This window comes from Varanus komodoensis, unplaced genomic scaffold, assembly GCF_004798865.1.
Source record: "Varanus komodoensis strain SLA01 unplaced genomic scaffold, ASM479886v1 scaffold130, whole genome shotgun sequence".
Lineage (NCBI taxonomy): Eukaryota > Metazoa > Chordata > Lepidosauria > Squamata > Varanidae > Varanus > Varanus komodoensis.
The window spans coordinates 31117-50684 of record NW_025335377.1 but is presented as its reverse complement, the minus strand read 5'-3'; the positions used below and the strand labels follow the sequence as shown (position 1 = coordinate 50684).

General features: G+C 49.2%; 1 protein-coding gene across 3 annotated transcripts; it reads left to right on the top strand.

Moving 5' to 3' along the window:
• Positions 1-1342: 1342 nt before the first annotated feature.
• LOC123019574 (zinc finger protein 420-like) lies at positions 1343-19310 on the top strand. Of its 3 annotated transcripts, XM_044422541.1 has the most exons (5): positions 1343-1373; positions 8041-8214; positions 8359-8469; positions 9465-9584; positions 11456-19310. In XM_044422541.1, the coding sequence occupies exons 3-5, from the start codon at positions 8436-8438 to the stop codon at positions 14683-14685; spliced, it is 3384 nt and encodes a 1127-aa protein (XP_044278476.1). In that variant the 5' UTR covers positions 1343-1373; positions 8041-8214; positions 8359-8435; the 3' UTR covers positions 14686-19310. The 3 variants fall into 3 exon arrangements, with proteins under 3 accessions (XP_044278476.1, XP_044278478.1, XP_044278477.1); XM_044422543.1 differs by lacking the exon at positions 8041-8214 and having other exon boundaries at positions 1344-1373; XM_044422542.1 differs by lacking the exon at positions 1343-1373 and having other exon boundaries at positions 7598-8214.
• Positions 19311-19568: the final 258 nt, after the last annotated feature.

Genomic DNA, 19568 nt, shown 5'->3' with positions numbered 1-19568 from the left:
ACACTAGAATGCACTTAGCAGACAGGCAAAAACTCCAACACTGCTAGCTAAAAAGTGATCTCACATAGAAGGTGGCGTAAACCATTCCTGGGTTCAGGCAACATTATAACCTGCACTCAACCCTTGAGTATGGGCTACTGTATGGCCTGAGCGGAGCTGAGATAACAAACCATGGTGAACAGCCTACTGTTCACAAGCCAACAACCACCTATCCTCTTCATTGGTTGTTCATGGATGATAAGCCACGGCTTGTTGCTGTATCTGGGTTCGGCCAGCATGATAACCCATGTTCGAACAACCCACGGTTCACTGCCTACCCACACTCCTCAACCCTTGGGTGTGATCTTGTTTTCTGCACCCAGTCTTCACCGGAGCTCCTGGAAACCACTGCTTGTAAGAACAGCCAATGCTGGGCACCAGATCTCAACCCCTCCTGCCCTCACTCCTGTTAGAGCAGGGTGGCCACCTTACCTTCTCCGCTCAAGCTTGCAAGATGGATAGAAAATCAACAGCAGCTGCTTCCTCAAAGCCACTGGCTGCTGCCCAAGTGCCACAGGTTGAAATGCTACCTGCAATCTCTCTTTTAAAAGTTTGGGAGAGTCCTTCAAGCGTTTCTAAAGAAACTCAAACGTCGTATCTGGTCACACCCAAAAGGACCTGCCCATCCTGACGGTTCTGCTTGTGCAGAGCAGGCCTACAGCCCAGGAATCCGGGCTCTCTCAACCCACGCCATGCCGCCGATTTCCTGTTCTCAAGTCTAGGGGAAAAAGAAGACGAGAGGAAGAAAGACACTGAATAGCCCGGCGCTGAGATGCATTAAGGGCGCGTATGCGTGGTGAGCCAGAAGTCCCAGTCCCAGCTGTTCCCAGCAAGCATGGCTCGCACCTTTGCTTTCTGCGCACACGTGCCTAGGATTGCGCCCTAAGGTAAGGGCGGCTCTGTGCGCGCACCCCCATCGCTTTTCCAGCACCGCACTGGGATGGAACCCAGGCGTCCGGGCTCCAGAGCCCGCCTCAGAGAGCAGCCCAGGAGCCGGGCTCCCTGCCCTGCCCCGCGGCTTCTTTCCCCTGCGCCACCCCCTTGAAGGGAAACGGTTAAAAACCATAGAGCGCGCCTCCGCTCCTCTCCATTCCCAGGCAGCCCCAGCAGCCGCAGCAGAGCGGAAGAGGGGAACTATGTTGGGGAGGGAACTTCCTCTCCTGCCTTCTCCCTCCCAGTCACCCTGAGCCTTGGTGGCTGCTGAGCGGGGACAGGGGCGCCTGCAGTGCGGAGGGCGCGTCGGGGGGCTCCCCGGGCCTCGTGGGGGAGGGCCCCCTCGGAGCCAGTCTCCCCAGAGGCGCACCCCCCCCCCCGGCGCAGGGGCAGCTGCAGTGGTGAGTTTGGGACGTTCTCCAAGAGCTGGGAAATGGGTGCATTATGGCAGTGATTACTGTTAGTCTTTGCAAACAAAAGCGGCGGGGTCTGGCATAGACGGGGCGCATCCTGTCGAGGTTGCGCGTTTTGCGTGCGCAGAGGATCAGCAACGAGCGGCTGCTGGTTGGAGCGCTCAGGGAGGAAGGGGAGGTTGACCGAGTTGTACTTCAGGTCACTTAACACGGATCAGACGCCTTTTCACCATCTTGTCGTAGACGCAGGCAGCGCGATTAGCATCGCCATGCTGTCCGAGTGTACTTGCCAGCACGCTGCGTTGAGTTGTGCAGGGCTTACTCCCTAGTGAAGGGCCATATAATTTCAGCCTGGGAAGTGGTTTTGCAAGCCCACCTGTCGGGGCACTCCGCCAAGCCGGGCTCTTGAACTGTGTGACTGATTCTCAAGAGGATTAACTGCTGCGGATGCAAAGGATGTGAGGATTTTGTGTGTTTTTGGAGGCTCTTACAGACATTGCATCAGGATGAGGAACTCTAACACGGGGGGGGGGAGGGAACCCTCCCCAGGAATGTACAGCTGACTGGGGAATACTGGGAGTTGTACGACTATGTTTCTGTCCGACCCTGCACGAAATTGCAGCCTCAAAACATTTAGGTGCATTTGCTTAGATTCATCCCTACCTGCTTGTGACGCCTCAGTTCCTCCTTTGCTCCATCCATTATTTATTTATTACATTTCTATCCTACCTTTTTTCCTTCCAGAAACTCAAGGCAGCTTACCTAATTCTCCTCCTCCCAATCTTATCCTCCCAACAGCAGTGGTGTGAGGTGTGTTGGGCTGAGGGTGAGTGACTGGCCCAAAGCCACCCAGTGAGCTTCATGGCCAAGCGGGGACTCGAACCTGGATCTCCCAGGTTCCTGGTCCAACCCTCTGACAACCACACCACTTTGGTTAACACCCATCAATGGCTGGTCTTACCTGCCTGCTTGGAGAACCTGCTGCTTGCAACTGGGAGTTTGCCTGTTCTCCGGAATGATGGATGCTTGCTTCTTCCCTGCTCTGTACACCCTGTTAGGAAGACAAGCATCAATCTTTTGCTGCCAAAAACAAAGATATGGGTGAGGGAGACTTTGCATTTGGACTTCTTTGAATAGGAAGCTCCTGACGGCTCACCGCTGCAAAGGCTCAGTTCACTGGCAGATTGTAGGATTGGTTCTTTGAATGCTCATGTTTGCTAAGGTAGCAGTACTGTTTGCATGCCTTGTGCTTTTGCTTTTGCTGTGACTCGGACTCCTGGGGAAGATCTAAATGTCTTGAACCTCTGCAGCTTTATTGAATCTGTGCCCCAGTTCTTGCAGTCCCTGATGACAGTGCCTTCCCAGGTAGAGGAGAACTCAACTACAAGTTCACAGCACATGTACAGGCACTTTTATAAGCTGCTAGTCAGGTACAGCAATACAGAGCATTCAGTTTCCAGATAATGTTAGTACATCCTGATGTCTTCATACATTGGAAACAATGCTCTGAGCCAATCAGAAATACCAGTAACAATAGGATGGAAAATATTACCATTGAGCTTAATTGATATGTCAGCTCAGTCTCCTTGTAGTTTGGGTCAGCCTCTGTGTCTGTTTAAACATGCAGATGTGTCTGAGGAACCTTTCAGGAAAACTGGTTTGACAGCTACACTGCTAGTTGCTTGCCTGTGTTGGACTAGATGGTTAAATGTTCCATTCAGAAACAAATGAATGTCTTTGTCTCAGCTGATGGGAACACCAGTATTTCCCTGCTGATTTGCAGGGAAATTTCCCACCAGTGTTTGCCTACAGCAATTCCTCAGTTCAGCTAAGAAGTCTATCTTCTTAAAGAAACGGCAACACTAAACAGTGACCTGGCTTGGAATTCGGCTGCTTTCAGAGAAAGGGACACAGGTTTGATTTTATAACACGAAGGCACATATAAGCAATCTTCTTCTAGCAGCATTTAATCTGGTTTTCCTCAACAGCTGCATGGTTCGGATCTTATCCTGCAGAGTTATTGGGACAATTTTGGATGGTCCTGCTGGCTGCCAGTGTTGGGAGTTGGAGTTAAACACATCTGAGAGTACCAGGTTTGGGAGGGCTGGGGTATATACTTTGGGGAACGTCTCTGAATTACCACGGACAAGGACCCCAGGAGGTGTTATGATATACATGTGCGCACAAACTGTGTGTGTGTGCGTGTGTGTGTGCGCACACACGTGTGTGTTTGCATGAGCATCCCTTGTGCCAACTTCCCAACTGTCAGAACCAAAGAGGATTGGCTAGCAGGAATACACACCTGTATTTCTTCTCAGTCAATCAACACATGCCTGGATAGGCTAGTCTTTCCTCCCTCTAACCCAAACATCAGCTGCATTAAAAGTGGGAAAAACATTGATTTAATTCTTAACATGGTATAACCTGGATCTCCTGTCTAGTTGTGGCAAGACTTGAAGTGCTCTGTCCCCGTCCAACCCAACAGATCTGGAGAAGTTTTGCCAGGAAGAAAGGGCAAATGCTTCAGGATCCTGATGCACAAATTTACTCTGGAAAACTTGCAAGTGTAACTTTTGCTTAAGGCACTTCTACCAAGCACTAATCAGTTTGCAAATACTTCTGCAAGCAACAAGTGCTAGTTTTGTTAATATGTGCCTGAGTCTCCTTATCAATGGCAGGAATGAACCCTTATACCCACAGGGAAGATTAAATTGCCTTGAACCCCAACTTTTCTATTGGTGAGATCACCCAAGCCCCCTGCAGTTGCAACAGCATGCTACTGGGTAGTGGTCTTCACAGCCAACTACAAGCTTTTAAAACATAGAGTGTTTTATAGATTCTGAGTCACTTGACAGCAGCTGATCAGGTGGAGACAAAATAAGGGAACACAGTGAAAAAGAATGTGAGAGATCTGCAGAGGGGACTTAATACAATAGTCTTGATTACAAGAGATTCACATAAGGATCACTGAGGCATAAACCTGACGTTTTCTTATTAGGCATTGTACCTGATGATGTTGATAATCAAGCAATGTATTTGATTCTACATGTAATTACTGCGGTGAGGAGTGCATTTGCCCAACATTGGAGGAGTGAAGAACCACCTACCAACGAACTGATTTTTAAAAAGGTCTTGGACTGTGCTGAAATGGACAGATTGACTTTGTCTCTGAAGGAGAAAGAGGATACATACTTCTATCAAACTTGGAATTCTTTTTATTATTGGCTAGAGAAACGGGACTATGCATAGATTTAAATATATTTATGGATTACAATAAAAAAAAGTACAGGGGGCTGACCCAGTAGGTCTGATGTTTCTGATGATTGATGGTTTTTAGTTTCTTTTTGTTAGTGTGTAGAAAAAGAATAATAAAACTTAAAAAAAAAAAGGATCACTGAGGCACAGGGATTATTGTGGGTCTTGGCATGCAAATGAGGGCAATTGCAATACTGCTAGAAAAACTTGTCTGGTACCTTATCAGTTTTGATAGCTGTTAGCCAAGAATAGCCTTGGGAGCCCCATTCCCCAGCAAAGGCTTTTCCCACCAAAGGTAGTAGCCTTCTCTTAAAGGAACAGCTTTGAAAATAACAGTAAACAGAAGCTTGCATCAGAATTCTGGTACTTCCTGAGAAAGAGGTGGAGAGATGTTGCAGACTTGATTTTATAACACAAAGGAACATATAAGCAACCTCTTTCTACCAGGTTTTATCTGAATTTCCCCAGTGCCACAATGAATATCTTGGATACATCAAGTGCTGACAATGTCAGTTAAATCCATTTCAAATTCAGGCTGGAAAGCAGCAAAATGTGGAAAAGTCCAAGGGGGGGTGTGTGAGTGGATATTCTACAGGGACCAGCTGCCATAATTCCCAGCCAATATGGGAAATGGAGTGATAATGCAACATGGGCATTGTGGAGATAGTACCGACTCTGATATACTAGCAATCTAACGCTGCATGAAGCATCTTTGCTTAAAAGCACATGCTTGAAAATGCAGATTTATGCAGTGGCGAGGTCTGGACTGGCTGGATCTGTCTCTACCTTGCTGAGCTTGCAGAGGGTGCCGATGGTGAGATGCAGCTGCCAACCTGTCTCTCAATTGTGGTCCGTAGCTACTTTGCCCTGGGAAGCTTCTTTGGATGCTGCTATTATTATTAATACAATTTATGTGCTGCTTCCTACCACAAAAAGCAGACTCAGTGGCTCAGGCACTGAAATACAGAAATCCACAATTACTTTAGCAGACCCCACCCTGCCCAAATCAACATGATGTGTAGTCCAGCACAGCAGTAAAGATAAAAATGAATATTGTGGAAATGCGCTAAAAATAATACAGCCCTAAAGGCATTTGTCTACAAGATGGGAAATCTCTCCCTCCCTGTACATGGAGCCAGGGCTGAAATCTTTCCCTTGACTTTGTATGGCCAGCGGTCTCTAGGGCTTAGGGACCTTCAGTCCATGATCTAGTAGAGATCTGGGCTGAGCTGGCCAAGATCAAGAAATTGAGTCATGAGGATTGCTCATGGAGCTAACACGCCCTGGGCTGTTTCTTTCCCTTTCTTGGACGGCATGAAAGGTAGCGGCGGAAAAGGGCAGGAGTTGCTTTGGTTGGCATGGCAGAAGTACTCGAGCGTGTTGAGATGGTTGGCCATCACCTCCTGGTTTAAGCCATATTTCAGACTGAATTGCTAATGTTGGGAAAATTCAGATGAATCCTGGCAGAAAAGGTTGCTTATATGTGCTTTTGTATTACAAAAACACCTGCACTACTTTCTCAGAAAGCAGCAGAATTCCAAGCCAGGTTGCTGTTTAGTATTGCCGTTACTTAGAGACAGGTACTCACTGGAGGCAATGCTACATTCAGTAGTAAAGTTCACTGCATGGAGGCTTTTGTGCTGCCAAATCTACAAGCAGCAGCACCCTGGCCTGATTAATTCACATGCAAACTGATAGCCAAGGCCAGCAATGACTCAGGATCCACATTACAATCTCCTGTAATGAAACACTATTGTATTATGTCTTCTCTGACATTCTTTTCACTGTATTCCCCTTCATCATCACCTGAACAGTTGCTATGCCATGTAACTCAGAAACTATAAATCATTCTGTATATGTTTTGGAAGCTTGTAGTTGCTCTGGTCTCTACCCAACAGCGCTGTTGTAATATGGTTTCTCTGCAGAGGGTGCCTAAGTGATATTTCAATAAAACGGGTAAGGGTCAAAGTGAAAGGGGTCTTTCCTTACTGAACCTGGGGATCCTGTCTCATGGCTGCTATTGAGGCATCCCAACACTCATTAAGTTCAGATGACTTGCCACATGTTGCAAAACCTGCTAAAAAGAGTTCCATGAATTGATTTGATTATTTAAAATGCATCTGCAGACTTCCAGCCATTTGGCTTTTCTAATGATTTAAGAATCATTGAGGATTAAAACTTAAGGAGGAATTGAAAGAATGTGAAAATAGCTCTCACGCTTGCAAACATGCAAGTCTGGGGCGGAAGGGGAAGGGTACCAGATGGACCTTGCCCCTTAAGGGAATTAAGATGAAAAATGGTCCTCTCTCCCACTTGTACTCTGGTCCTGCCACCCCCATTGCAGCTTTCAAACAGGAACAGGAAGTGAGGGTTGTGTTCTACTCTTCCTACTCCGTATAGTCGGGGTGCACATATGGGTAAAAGCCCTGCCATTTTTCCCAGCTGGCTGGGAAATGCTAAGGATTTAAGGACCTGTTCTGTCTACACATGAGTAGAATTGCACCTTTAGTCGCTTCCTAGATAGCCACCTCTGAGTGCTGCTGCTTGCGTGTATTATACTTTAGCAATATGATTGACCAGAGCTCTGGGAAGATGGATGGCTGAATGCTAATTATTTGCCCTCTTCAATGGATCTGTAACTTTTTAATAAACTGATTGTATCATTTCCCCAATAGTCAAAACACTTTTCTTTTAGAACAAGGGTGTCCGTCCATCCTTTTTTAAAAATTTATTACATTTCTGTACCATCTAATACTCAAAGTTCTCTGGGTGAGTCAAAGGTGGATCAAACATAATATAAAACTTTAACATTCAAGAATGTAAAACAGTTTAAAAACAAAAAAGCAATTATTAGTGTAGTTACCTGATGATAAACTGAATGCCCCAGCATGTGCTGCTATATACCTGGGAGCAGAGGAAGGTCTTTACCTGGTGCCAGGGAGATGACAGTCCTGAAGACAGGTGAATCATACTGGGGAATCTGTTCCACAGTTGGGGTCACCACCAAGAAGGCCTTCTCCCACACTGCCATTGCGCTTTGATCCCGGCCAATCATATTGTTCAAGAATAATGAATAAAGAATAATAAACCTTACTCAGAAGAGGCATTTGAAAGAGGTGCCTTCGATGTTTGTAATGTATGGGTGGGTTCATACAGGGAGGGGCACTTCATCAGAAATTGTGCTCCTGAATCACTTGATGCTTTCCAAGTCTGTACCAGGATGTTGGACCACTTGAGGACCAAACTGAATTTTGTAGATGTTCTTGGGGCAGCGTTCCCATGCTGGGCAGCAACAAAGGCAAAAGTGGCAAGACCAAAGTATTAAAAAGACCGACATGTTTTAGTTTGCAGCTCTTATGACCAGGAACCAAACCCTGAGTGCTGCATTTCAACCTTTTAGGATGGTGAAAAAATGTTACTTTCAGCAAAGCACCGATTCACTGCTGGTTGGGGAAGAGTGAGGGCCAACTGCAGAATGGCAGGAAGCCACCAGTCCACTGGTCCTCAAGGAAAACTGGGCCAAAGAAAGTCATGGTGATCTGGGCAACCCCCAAGAGTTGGATTCAACCTCCAGGTAGGCCAAATTTGGGCAGAAGGCCCGAAGTCCAACACGCCTTTTTTTAGAAACTCAACAAGGCGCTCCTTCAGATTCAGATCCCCTAAAACTGGGGTGACATTTTTGCTGCACAAGAGCAAAAGAGTGTATTTCTTGTTTCAGGTGCTGAGGAAGCTCCTGACTGCCGCTCAACACCTTGCATTTTAGACTGGCCACCTTGAGAGCTGGACGGAGAAGTCATGCAGGAGAGCTCCGAAGCTGATGTTTCTTTAGGTATGACTTTGGGCACAGTAGCTGGAAACACCATCCCAGAGCAGGCAAACAGGTGGCTGTCCCTAAAACTCAGTCCTGAAAAGAAGGCTTGGAAGAGGGTGGGGGTGATTTCTGTTACAGGTAAGTCCAGGCCATGGCGGCAGACAGGATGAAAGGGCAGACCAACATCTGCATCCTTTCCAGATGTTTTGAACTTTCCTCAGCCCTGGCCAGCGTGGCTGATGTGACTTGTTTAACACCTGCAGCTCACTGTGCTGGAAAATCTGGGGTACTGGATCTGGTAAATGCTTTGGAAAAAGGATTGATTCTGCAAACCAGGATGTAGAGCTCTGGTGCCCATTTTCGAGAAGGGGATGGTGGAGCAGGCTGTCAGCAATCAAGGCCAACTGGCACAAGGACTTGCCACACACGGAGAAAGATAGATGGTTGCCAGAGCTCCATGGTTTTGAACTTGCTGGCATCAGGCAGTGTTTTCCGTGTGGATTTTTCTGTTGGTGCCCCCAAGAATCATAGACTCATACAGCAGGAAGGGCCATCAGATGGAAGCAGGCCGTCAAGTCCAAGCACCTGCTCAGTCTAGGACTCAGGTCACCCATCCTGATTTCAACCTGCCCGACCCTGCTCAGCTTCCTGGATTAGGCAGGATTGGGCACTTCAAACAAAGCTCCTTGTTTGTTGCATGGAACATATCCTTGGTTCCCGTGTTGCTCTGGCCAAGCCTTTAAATTGAGAGTGCCCCAGTCTCCCAGACCTTGGCCCATCTTTGCTTGCAGCACGTATCCTGGGGGATACATGGTAACAGCGAGCCTTTCTGGGAAGCTTGTCCATCAGTATTGACTTCTGAGCTGAGGAACGTCAGGATTCCCTGGAGCATGGCTTGAAAGCTCCCAAGACGGCTCATGGCTGTGTCAGCCTTGATTGGTAAGGGGTTTTTAGAGTCTTGGGATCTTTCTGAGCCTTAGTTTAATCACTTGCTTTGAACTCTGTGTTCACAGATCAGCTGGAAAATGCTCCTGCTGCAGCCGTGTCGATGGAAGGCATCAGGGAGGCATGTGATCCTGAGGGTGCTGGAGCACTGGAGGAAGAAGAGACGATCCTGAGAGTCTCCCATGCAGGTGGGAAAAAAGAAACCGGGAGGATTCCTCTTGAATGAAGACTGAATTGGGGATGGAAAACATAGACTGCCCAAGCCGTCTGCCCCCCAAATTCAGTATAAGAGAAACTGGTGCCTGTAATGGTTATGGAGTATCAAAGGGGTCAAAATCAACTTGTTTGCAAGCTAAATCTGACCCTTTTAGTGCTCTGTAGTCATAAGGTGCTCCTACCGCCCCCCCCCCCACATTACCTTGCAAATGAGCTAATGTTGACCCATTTGGTGCTCTGTAGCTACTGCAGTTGCCATTTAAATTTATGTGTTTATGGTTTGGCACCTGCAGGGAGGGTATATATGGCCTGTGGGGTGCTCTCTCAGGAATAAAAAAAGGCCCTGATCACTCAGCATTGTCCCCCCGGGTTAGACAGTCCGTGTCTGTCTCGCATTTCATTCATTTCAGAATGAAAAGATTCACCCCTTCTCCTCTTTCATACTCATCACAGATCCCGTGCACCAATTTCTTTCCAAGGGTTAGGATCCTCCTTCCCTTTCCAACTCAGGTTATTTGACTCCACCTCCAGTGGATCTCCTTCCCCTGCTTTATTGAGTTCTAGATTAATGGCTCAGCATGTTGGAGCCTAGAAATTGCCATCTCTTTGTTCATATGGTGTAGGTGATGCTATTTAAGGTGGAACAAAGGGAAGATATGCATTGTCCCAATTATGAATTAATGCTTTAGTTGTTAAGAACATGCATAGACAGGTAGTCCCTGGGTTACGAAAGAGTTCTGTGAATGAGAAAATGGAAATTCATTTTTAAGTTGAATTTGTGTGTAAGTGTGATTATGTACACTTGACCTTCCACATTCACAGGGGTTAGGAGTGCAGAACCCCTGTGAAAGTGGGAAAGGGTGAGTATTTCTAGCCTCCACCACCCACCCAAACTCACCAGCACCCCCTTTGCAGCAAGGAAGTGCCAGAGAGATTTCCTTTCCAGATGGCTGGGGTAGGAAGACATGTTTTGGAGGCCTCCCTCCCTCCCCTTTCACTTCCTCCCTCTCTATGGTGATGCTTCGGCAGCCCTCCCTCCCTCCTATTTCGCTTCCTCCCTCTCTATGGTGGTGCTTCGGAATGCATCCCTCCCTCTCCTTTCGCTTCTTCCCTCTCTATGGTGATGCTTCGGAGGCCCTCCCTCTCTCCCCTTTTGCTTCCTCTCTCTCTATGGTGATATTGATTTTCTGCAGTAATTTAAAAAAATTAATAGGCTTAATAGCAGTTCGTTCAAAAGTATGGGCTGTTCATAATTTGAGCATTTGTAACTCAGGGGTTTTCTGTACTGCAAAAAATTAAGATAGTGTACAACAATTTGAAATAATAAAAGCTAAATGAAAGCAAGAATTAAAACAGTAAAAAGAATACTTTAAAACCCCATATTTTAAAAAATAAACAATACTGCCCTATATGTATGTACTCTGCAGTAACTACTGGTAAATGTGGCTTCCTTCCAAGGGAGTGTGCATAAGATCACAGCCAAAATTAAAAAGGTGGACATTTGCACCCTTTCTCTAGGCCAAGGGGCGGGGGGGGGGCAGTGACACACCGCCATTATGTCCTGCAGTCAATTCAGGTTGTTCCGACGTGGATGGATGCATTGCCTGACTGTAAGGCAGCATTATATTTTTAGGGAAATCCTCACCTCATCTGACACTTGAGCAGGGATGGAAAACAAGGATTTGTTTTGTTTTGTTTTGTTTTGTTTTGTTTTGTTTTGGACTGGATTCCTTTCCAAATATTTGCACCATCTGGGCCTGAAAAAGGAAGCATCTCTGTGGGTTAGGCACTTTGAGAACGTTCCTTTTCTGCTGTTTTTCTGATCGCTTGCTTCTTTTGCCAGGTGTGGGAAAGAAAGCCAAGCTCATGAAGGAGGAGGAGGAGGGCGCCTTCAGCATCGAACAGCGAAGCCTCGTTGGGGAGAGCCTGACCACAGCTGCCGTGGGGCCCCCACCCCGCGGGAAGGGGGAGAGACTTTACCCCTGCGGCGAATGTGGGAAGGCGTTCAGCCAGTGGTCCAAACTGGTGCGGCACCGGCGCATCCACACGGGGGAGCGCCCCAACACGTGCACGGACTGTGGCAAGTCCTTCACGCAGAGCTCCCACCTGGTGCAGCACCGCCGGACGCACACGGGCGAGAAGCCCTACGTCTGTGGCGACTGCGGCAAGGCCTTCTCCTGGAGCTCCAACCTGGCGCAGCACCAGCGCATCCACACGGGCGAGAAGCCCTACGTCTGCCGGGAATGCGGCAAGGCCTTCTCCCAGAGCACCAACCTCATCAAGCACCAGCGCAGCCACACGGGCGAGAAGCCCTACCGCTGCCCCGAGTGCCCCAAGAGCTTCTACCGCTCCTCGGACCTCATCCAGCACCAGATCACGCACACGGGCGAGCGGCCCTTCAAGTGCGAGGAGTGCGGCAAGGGCTTCACCCAGACCGCCAACCTGGTCAAGCACCGGAAGATCCACGCAGGCGAGAAGCCCTTCCGCTGCAGCGACTGCGGCAAGACCTTCATCCAGAGCTCCGAGCTCATCCAGCACCAGCGCACCCACTCGGGTGAGAAGCCCTACCAGTGCCAGGAGTGCGGCAAGCGCTTCGGCCACGGCGCCACCCTGGTCAAGCACCAGCGGCTGCACATGGGCGTGGAGCCCTACCGCTGCGCCGACTGCGGCAAGACCTTCGGCCTCAGCTCAGCGCTGGAGCGCCACCGGCGGTGCCACAGCGAGAGTCGCCCCTACGCCTGCGCCGAGTGCGGCCAGAGCTTCTCATTGGCCTCCAACCTCACTCTGCACTCGCGCATCCACCGGGGCGAGAAGCCCTACCGCTGCGCCGACTGCGGCAAGTGCTTCGGCATGAGCTCCACCCTCATCCGCCACCAGCGCATCCACACGGGCGAGAAGCCGTACGCCTGCCTGGACTGCGGCAAGGCCTTCGTCCGCAGCTCGCACCTCACCCAGCACCGCCGGACGCACACGGGCGAGCGGCCCTACCACTGCGAGGAGTGCGGCCGGCGCTTCTCCCAGAGCTCCAACCTCATCACCCACCAGCGCATCCACATGGAGGAGCGTCCCCACGTCTGCCACGACTGCGGGCGGCGCTTCGCCCTGGAGGAGGAGCTGCAGCACCACTGGCGGGAGGAGGGTGGGAAGTGCAGCCGCAAAGCGGAGGCGGGCGAGCTGGAGGCCCACGTTTCCTGCATGGCTGACGCGGGCAGGGAGAGCTATGCGGACGGGCATGGGTCTCCCCCGTGCCAGGGGAGGCGAGTGCTGTGCGCGGCACGTGGACTGGATTGCACAGAAGCGGGGGCTCTGGGGGAGCGCCGGAAGAGCCACGGCGCCCACCTGTGTGTCGTCTGCGGGCAGGGCTTCCAGGACGGAGCGGCGCTGGCGCGGCACCGAGAGAGCCATACGTCCTACATCTGCACTGAGTGCGGGAGGAGCTTCGGGGATGCCGACACCTTGGCTTGCCACCAGCTCAGCCACGAGTCTTGGATCTGTGGCATCTGTGGGCAGAACTGCAAAGACAGCCTGGCCCTGGCGCAGCATGAGCGAACCCACGCGCAGCACCTTCGTGGCACGTTCGGGGAGAGTTCTGTTGACGGCAAGGTGCTTGTTCTGCGCAAGGAGGGTCAGACAGGCAAGGAGAACCCAAAGCGTATCTTTGTCCGGGAATCCTCCAAGGCCGTTGCATGCATTGATTCCAGTGAGGGCTTTGTGGTCGAGACAGTCCTCATCCCGCAACAGGAATCGCAAGCGACATGGGCCTTCCTAGAACGTGGAGACCCACGCAAGGACAGTCTGGTGCTGGCGAGTCCCCAGCTGGGCCACAAGAGACTTTGCGCCTGCCCCGAATGCAGGCAGGCTGTTGCTGACGGCTCGGTCCTTGGACGCCACCCCAGCACCTGCATGCAGGAAAACCCCGAGAAATGCCCGGAGTGCAAGCAAGACTTTGGCGGCGTCTCCGCTCTCGCTCGGCATCAGAGGGAATGCGTCTGTGGGAAGCTGTGCCGATGCGCAACATGTGGTCGGGCCTTTGCAGATGGCACGGCCCTGGTGCTTCACCAGAACAGCCATGCGGACGACAAAGCATGCTCATGTCTGGAATCAGACGAAGATTTCCATGACTCGGATCTTGCGCTGCATCGGGGGAATCACAGGCCTCCGGACACCTGTCTTACAGCACCCCAGAAATCCTCCCTGAGAGACGAGGCCGCTGATGAAAACTCTGTTTCTAGCTCCCATCAGGGGCATTGTCCACGCAGGCGTAGCTTGGGCCTTCTGGCACAGCGGGGAATTCACTCCAAAGACAAAACTCTGGGCAGCACACATCTGAGAATCCCCGCTGAAGAAGCCTCTCCGTGTGGGCTGCTGCCAGACAGTTCGGCTCTCGTCTCGCCACAGCCAGTCCACCTCGAAGAGGATCCTGGAAGGGCGGCTGCGGATCTGCCCCAGAAAAGAGCTGCTGTGATGGACAAGTCTGCACCCGTTTCCACGGAAATGGCCGCCCTCATCCGGCACCCAAGCACCAAGCCCTACAAATGCCACGACTGCAAGCAGAGCTTTGCAGATGCTGCCAGCCTGGCCCGCCACCAGACCGGTCACACGAAGAAACGGCCGCTGAAGTGCCCCGAGTGTGGGAGCAGCTTCTCAGAGAGACTGGCCCTGATCCAGCACCAGACCGAGCATGCAACCGAGAAGAGCAGGAGCGCGCGGCCACTGCAGCCCCCCAAAAACAATCACAGCAAGGACAGGGACCCTAAGTCTTCTCTGGAGTTTGGGGAGAGTTTCACGGAGATCTCAGCCATCCTTCTGCAGAGGGGAAATCATGTGTCAGAAAGGGGCACGTCGCAGTGGCCAAAGGACCACAGGGCGGATGGGAAGCGCAGTTCCGGCAACGCGCTGGAGACCGCAGAGCCGTTCTTTCACCTTGACTTGAGGAAAACCCCTGGCGCCGGCAGTGTGTTGGTACAGCAGGATAGGGGCAGGTACTTTGGGCATTCTGAGCCAGCCAAGGTGGCTAAGAACAGCTCCATTTTGCTGCAACACCTCCAGAATCATAAGGTGGAAAAACCGTGACAGAATGTGCATTGTGGGACAGCTCAAATCCAGACCGGCAGCGGGGGCAAGGCTTCAGCCTCCTGCCGCTTCTCCCACCCAGTGCTCAGGGCAATAAATTGGAAGGGTGAGGCCAGCATCATCGGGGCCTTTAGGTGCGCCAAGGGTAGGAGAGGATCCCTAGACAGAGGGAAGATAATTACCGATGTTATTATTAAGGTAGAGTGTGTGCGGCTGGACAGAACTGAAGCAGAATGTGTACTGTAGCGAACGATGCAGGATTAGAATCCCCACTTTCTTTACCAGCAAAACACAGGGTGACTCCACCTGTCCAGGTTTCCTTTTCTTGCTCATTTCTTCCTGCTTTTCTTTGCCCATGTTCCTCTCTGCCTCCTCGAGTCCAACCCATCCCTTGAGGAAGCCTCCAAATCCCAGTCTCTATAGTGTGGGATGAACAAGAACTGACTGCAGGTAGCCATTCAGAGAGCATCGTTCAAGCGAGTTTGACAGGGACTGTGCAGGTTTGTGTCGGGGTGTCTGGAGGACAGGGAAGTCTTCCAAATTCCAGGTCTCCCTTGACCTGCAAAGTTCTTGCAGATTTAGCTGGAAAAACACCCTCCTGCAACTGCTGAGCAGTCACTGTGTATTGAGTGGCATTTCTTGTCGTCTCCTGTTCTGACCGTACTGGGTAGAACAGTTTTAAGAGCTTAAATGTGATCTTACTCCCTTTTTCCTGTGGCGCAGTTCTGTTGATGCTTAGCTCCCAGCAGGTGGCATCGGTAAGCTACAATAATCTCCATGCCTCCCGCTTGGAGACATGTGGATTTTGTTAGATCTGTTCTGTTTATCCCAGGTGTCTTTAGTTTTGTGGTTGCTGATGGGCGGAGTTGGATTTTTTGTATGAGAATTCCTTTGGTGTATGAATGGCCACTTGTGTGTGCACTAGCACAAAACCACCCTTTTTAAAGTTATGCAATTCAGAGGAATCCATGTGACTCAGAAAAGGGGGACGTGCTGTGAGTCCACAGTTGAGGTTCACAGAAATCGAATCTCATTTGAATCGCTTGCAGATTTCTCTGTTTCTACTCCTTAGATTTCTGTGACATGGAAGAAAATGGCAGGAGCAAAGAGAAATCTAGAAAGTGAAATTGGGAGGCAGCTCCCCATGGATTATTTAATCCAAGCCTGGGTGGAATTTGACCTACTACATGATTGTTGTAGAATTCTGAGAATTCTGATTTCCTTTTTAAAATGGGATGTTGATCGCTCTCATAATTGCAGATATGAGTTGACACTACAAGAAATTACCAAGTTGGCTTGGCACATATAATAGGAGAACGTTGTGGGTGTCTCCATCCTTCCCCTGCATGAATGGCTTGTGATTATCCTGTGGAACTCACAGTCACAAGGATTTGAGACCAGCAGTAGGAATTCTAGAAAGACTGTATAGCCCAGACCTATTCATTCTTGCAAGGCATCTAGGGTAAATTACCTTTGCCCTGTTTTACTGAAATAGGAACATGGGAAAAGAGAGGGTTTCATCCAGGATCACTTGTTGACCTGCATTTGGGATCTCGCACTGCTCTCTAGAGATTGGAGCACAAACTACTTGGTGATGTCGCCTTTCCGCTTTTAGGGAAAGGTAGTTGTATGGAAGAGCTTCTGGGTCATATTTTAGAGGTCTTGGGGGCATCCTTCAAAAGAAGGATGCCCTCTCTTGCGGTTTTCTCTGTAGCAGCTAGGTCTGTTTACTAATGGGAATGAATTTGGGGATGGATGGCGGTGACATAAGCTCCTGGGTTCCCAAGCTCTTCTGACCTCACATTCCCATTGGCGCACCTTGTCCATCTTGAGATCTGCTCATTAAAACTAATTGCTTATTGGAAGTGTGCATGTGAAAAGCAAAAGAAAGAAGCAGGGAAGGGGGAGAAATAGAACCTTCTTGACATCTTCTGGGTGATTTTCATACTCGTCATGGTCTCTCTGGCTCCTTCCTGTCTTTTTTGTTCCTTGTCTTCCTCATCCTGGCACAGTGCCCAATCCTGATATCATTTTAGGTCAAGCAGCCATCCAGTGCCAATGCCCTACCTCACCAGTCCCAGGTTGGACCATGACAAGCACTTTGCACAGAGAAAGTGCCCCAAGGAAGAGAAGGGAAAAAATTCTTCCCTTCCATTTGCCTGTGGAACCGTCCTGACACACGAGATCCACAGCAATCGGCTCTTGTCCCATTTTAAATATTCTTCATGGCTGTGAAACCTTTTCATAGGCTTCTTCTCCTACATTCAATTTAATTGTTTAATTGATTAAATGTAATTTAATTAAAACATTTCTATGCTGTCCTATGCAAGGAGCCTCAGGATGGCTACAAAGATAAAATAACAGTAATAAAATACCAATTACAATCAACAGTAATACAAAACTACAATTCATAGCTGTGTCCGCTTGTTCGTCAACTCAGAGACGTCGGATCCTTTCAGTTCTCATTTCTTCACAAATTAAAATTTAAAAATTTAAAAATAAATTAAACATGATTTTTATGGACGTCTCCCATTGTAGAAAAGCTTTGATTTCAAATGCTTTTCTGGTGCTGGCATCTACCTCACTAGTTCAGCTCTGCTGTACCCTGTTTCCTGGAGAAAGCAGAGGAATTGGCTGCTTGCCTCTGTTGAAGCTGGTCAGCGGAACTCCTCGCCACATGATCTCCATGTTAAGACCGGGAAATTCGGAGGGTGTCCAAAACTAGCAAGGGTGTGGGCCTGAAAACCAGCTGCTTTTGACAGAGCCAGTTTGCACGTTCTGCCACCAAGAGAGCAAAAATCCCCTGAAAAATTCGGCCACAGCAAGAATTGACCAATTTTCCGCACCCTCCAGCACTCCGTACATTTGTGTCAGACTCGTGCAGATTCCTGCCTGCTTTGCAGCTGCAGAGAGAAGCTGGAGGGAATCCACATAACTATAAGAAGAACAGAGACGTAGGAGCAGCTTTGTCACATTCTTCTTGCTTCTTCTAAAACAGGGTCGGGAAGTATCTGTCCTGCAGAGTTACCTTCCCAGGCCTTGCCCCTCTTCCAGCACTAGAGAAAACCAGCCTCTCTCTAGCCCTGGGAGACAAAATCCTTGCTCTTATCTCCAATCACTGATAACTGGTTGGAGGTAAGAGAGATTCCCAAGGGTTGAGAAAGGCTGGGAGAGGAGACACCTGCAGTTATCTTGAGCCAGGGATGGGAGAGGGATTTTCTGTTCTTGGTGGGGAGAGTGGGGCAGAGCAATCCCTTTCTGCCCCCATGGAGAAGGGCACCCCAATGATGTCAGAGGATGGGGCTTCAGGAGGGAGAGGCCCATCCCCTGATGTTACCCAGCTCCTGGTGGGAAGAGGCTTCCCTCCCCTAGACTCTATCAGTTCACCCATATCCAGATGTGATCTCGGCTGAACTGTGGATGTTATCAGCTGCTGGCGGAAAACTGAAGCTGGGCAGCCTCAGGCTGGTATGTGGCTGCAACGGACCAACACAGCTGTACAGGCAAACTCATCATCTGCTGCCTAGAGATGCCATGGGTGAGATAGGCAGCATATCAGTGTTTTAAATAAACAACTAAATGAATAAATCTGACACAGCTGGTGAAGGCGGCAGAATGTGTGTGGCAGGAATCCCAGAATGCTTTGTGGCGTCAAGAGGAGCGGCCCTGCTTGAGATGCCCAAGGACCCTCAGCCGCCCTTGGCTTGGATGAGAGACCCCTGGAAGCTTTTCACACTTAGCCTTATTGAAGCTGAACAAAGAAGCAGAAATTGAATTCGTATAAGAGATAGATGGATTTGATCAAACCCGTTCCATCTGTGTTTTGTGGATCAACCTTTGTTGGATTTTTTACAACCAGAATGTTGTTCTATGTGCAAATCAGTGCTAATGTGCATTCACGAAGGCACATGAGAGTTTGGTGCAAGTGTGCATTGGCACTTGCAAGTAGCACACCCCAGTGTGAAAAATTGGCCTGCAATTCCATGGAAACTGCAGGATTCCGGAAAAGCCATTCTGCCATGGAATCTGCAAGTTGGATTCACAGAAATCTGAATTTGTTGGGATTTGCTGCAGAATTCTCTGATATCCCTAATAAACCATTTTTTCTGACATCCCTAATAAATGCTTTCCCTCATTTTTTCCCTTTCTTTCTCCCATGTCCCTTCAATAAGATGATCTGCAGGCCAACCCCCCCCTTTTTTTGGGGGGGGGATTCTTCTTTAATTTCTAACAGCAGAATCCTATACATTTTTACTGAGAAGTAGATCTCACTGCATTGGGTGGGTTTACTCTTAGGGAAGCATGCATAGGATGGCTGCCTTAAACATTCAGCATTTTAAACTCAGGGCTAACATTTCCCCAACACTGCCCCAGTCCTCAAGAATAGCAAAGTTCTGTAGCATCCAGATTAAAACTGTAGGAATCTCTTCACATATTTATGTCTGTGACTTGTTTTGGGAGGAGCTGGGATTATTGTGGTAGTTCGGATTCATTACCTCTTCCCTGTCCTCTGATCATTTCTGTTTGATGGATTCGGTGCTGCGGTTTGTTACCGAGTTCACTCTGTAATTCTAGGAATGTATCAAACCTAAGACTAATACAAACTCAGCACTGGTTTACTCAAATGGCTTTGTGTTGGTCTCATTATTATTCACGAACATCAATTAATCAAGAAGTCAAAGCAAGTCAGAAAGAAAAAAGCAGGGCTGTTGTTTTGAAGGTGCAAACCTACGCATATTAAGGCAAAAAAAAGTCCCATGTCTTTTAACAGTCTGGCTGGCAAATGCTGGTAGTTGTAGGCTTTCTTCTGTCTACCCACAGATTCCTCTGGATTGCTGCAAACTTTCTGCAAACCTCGCCCAAGTCCTTTCCCAGTGGAGCCA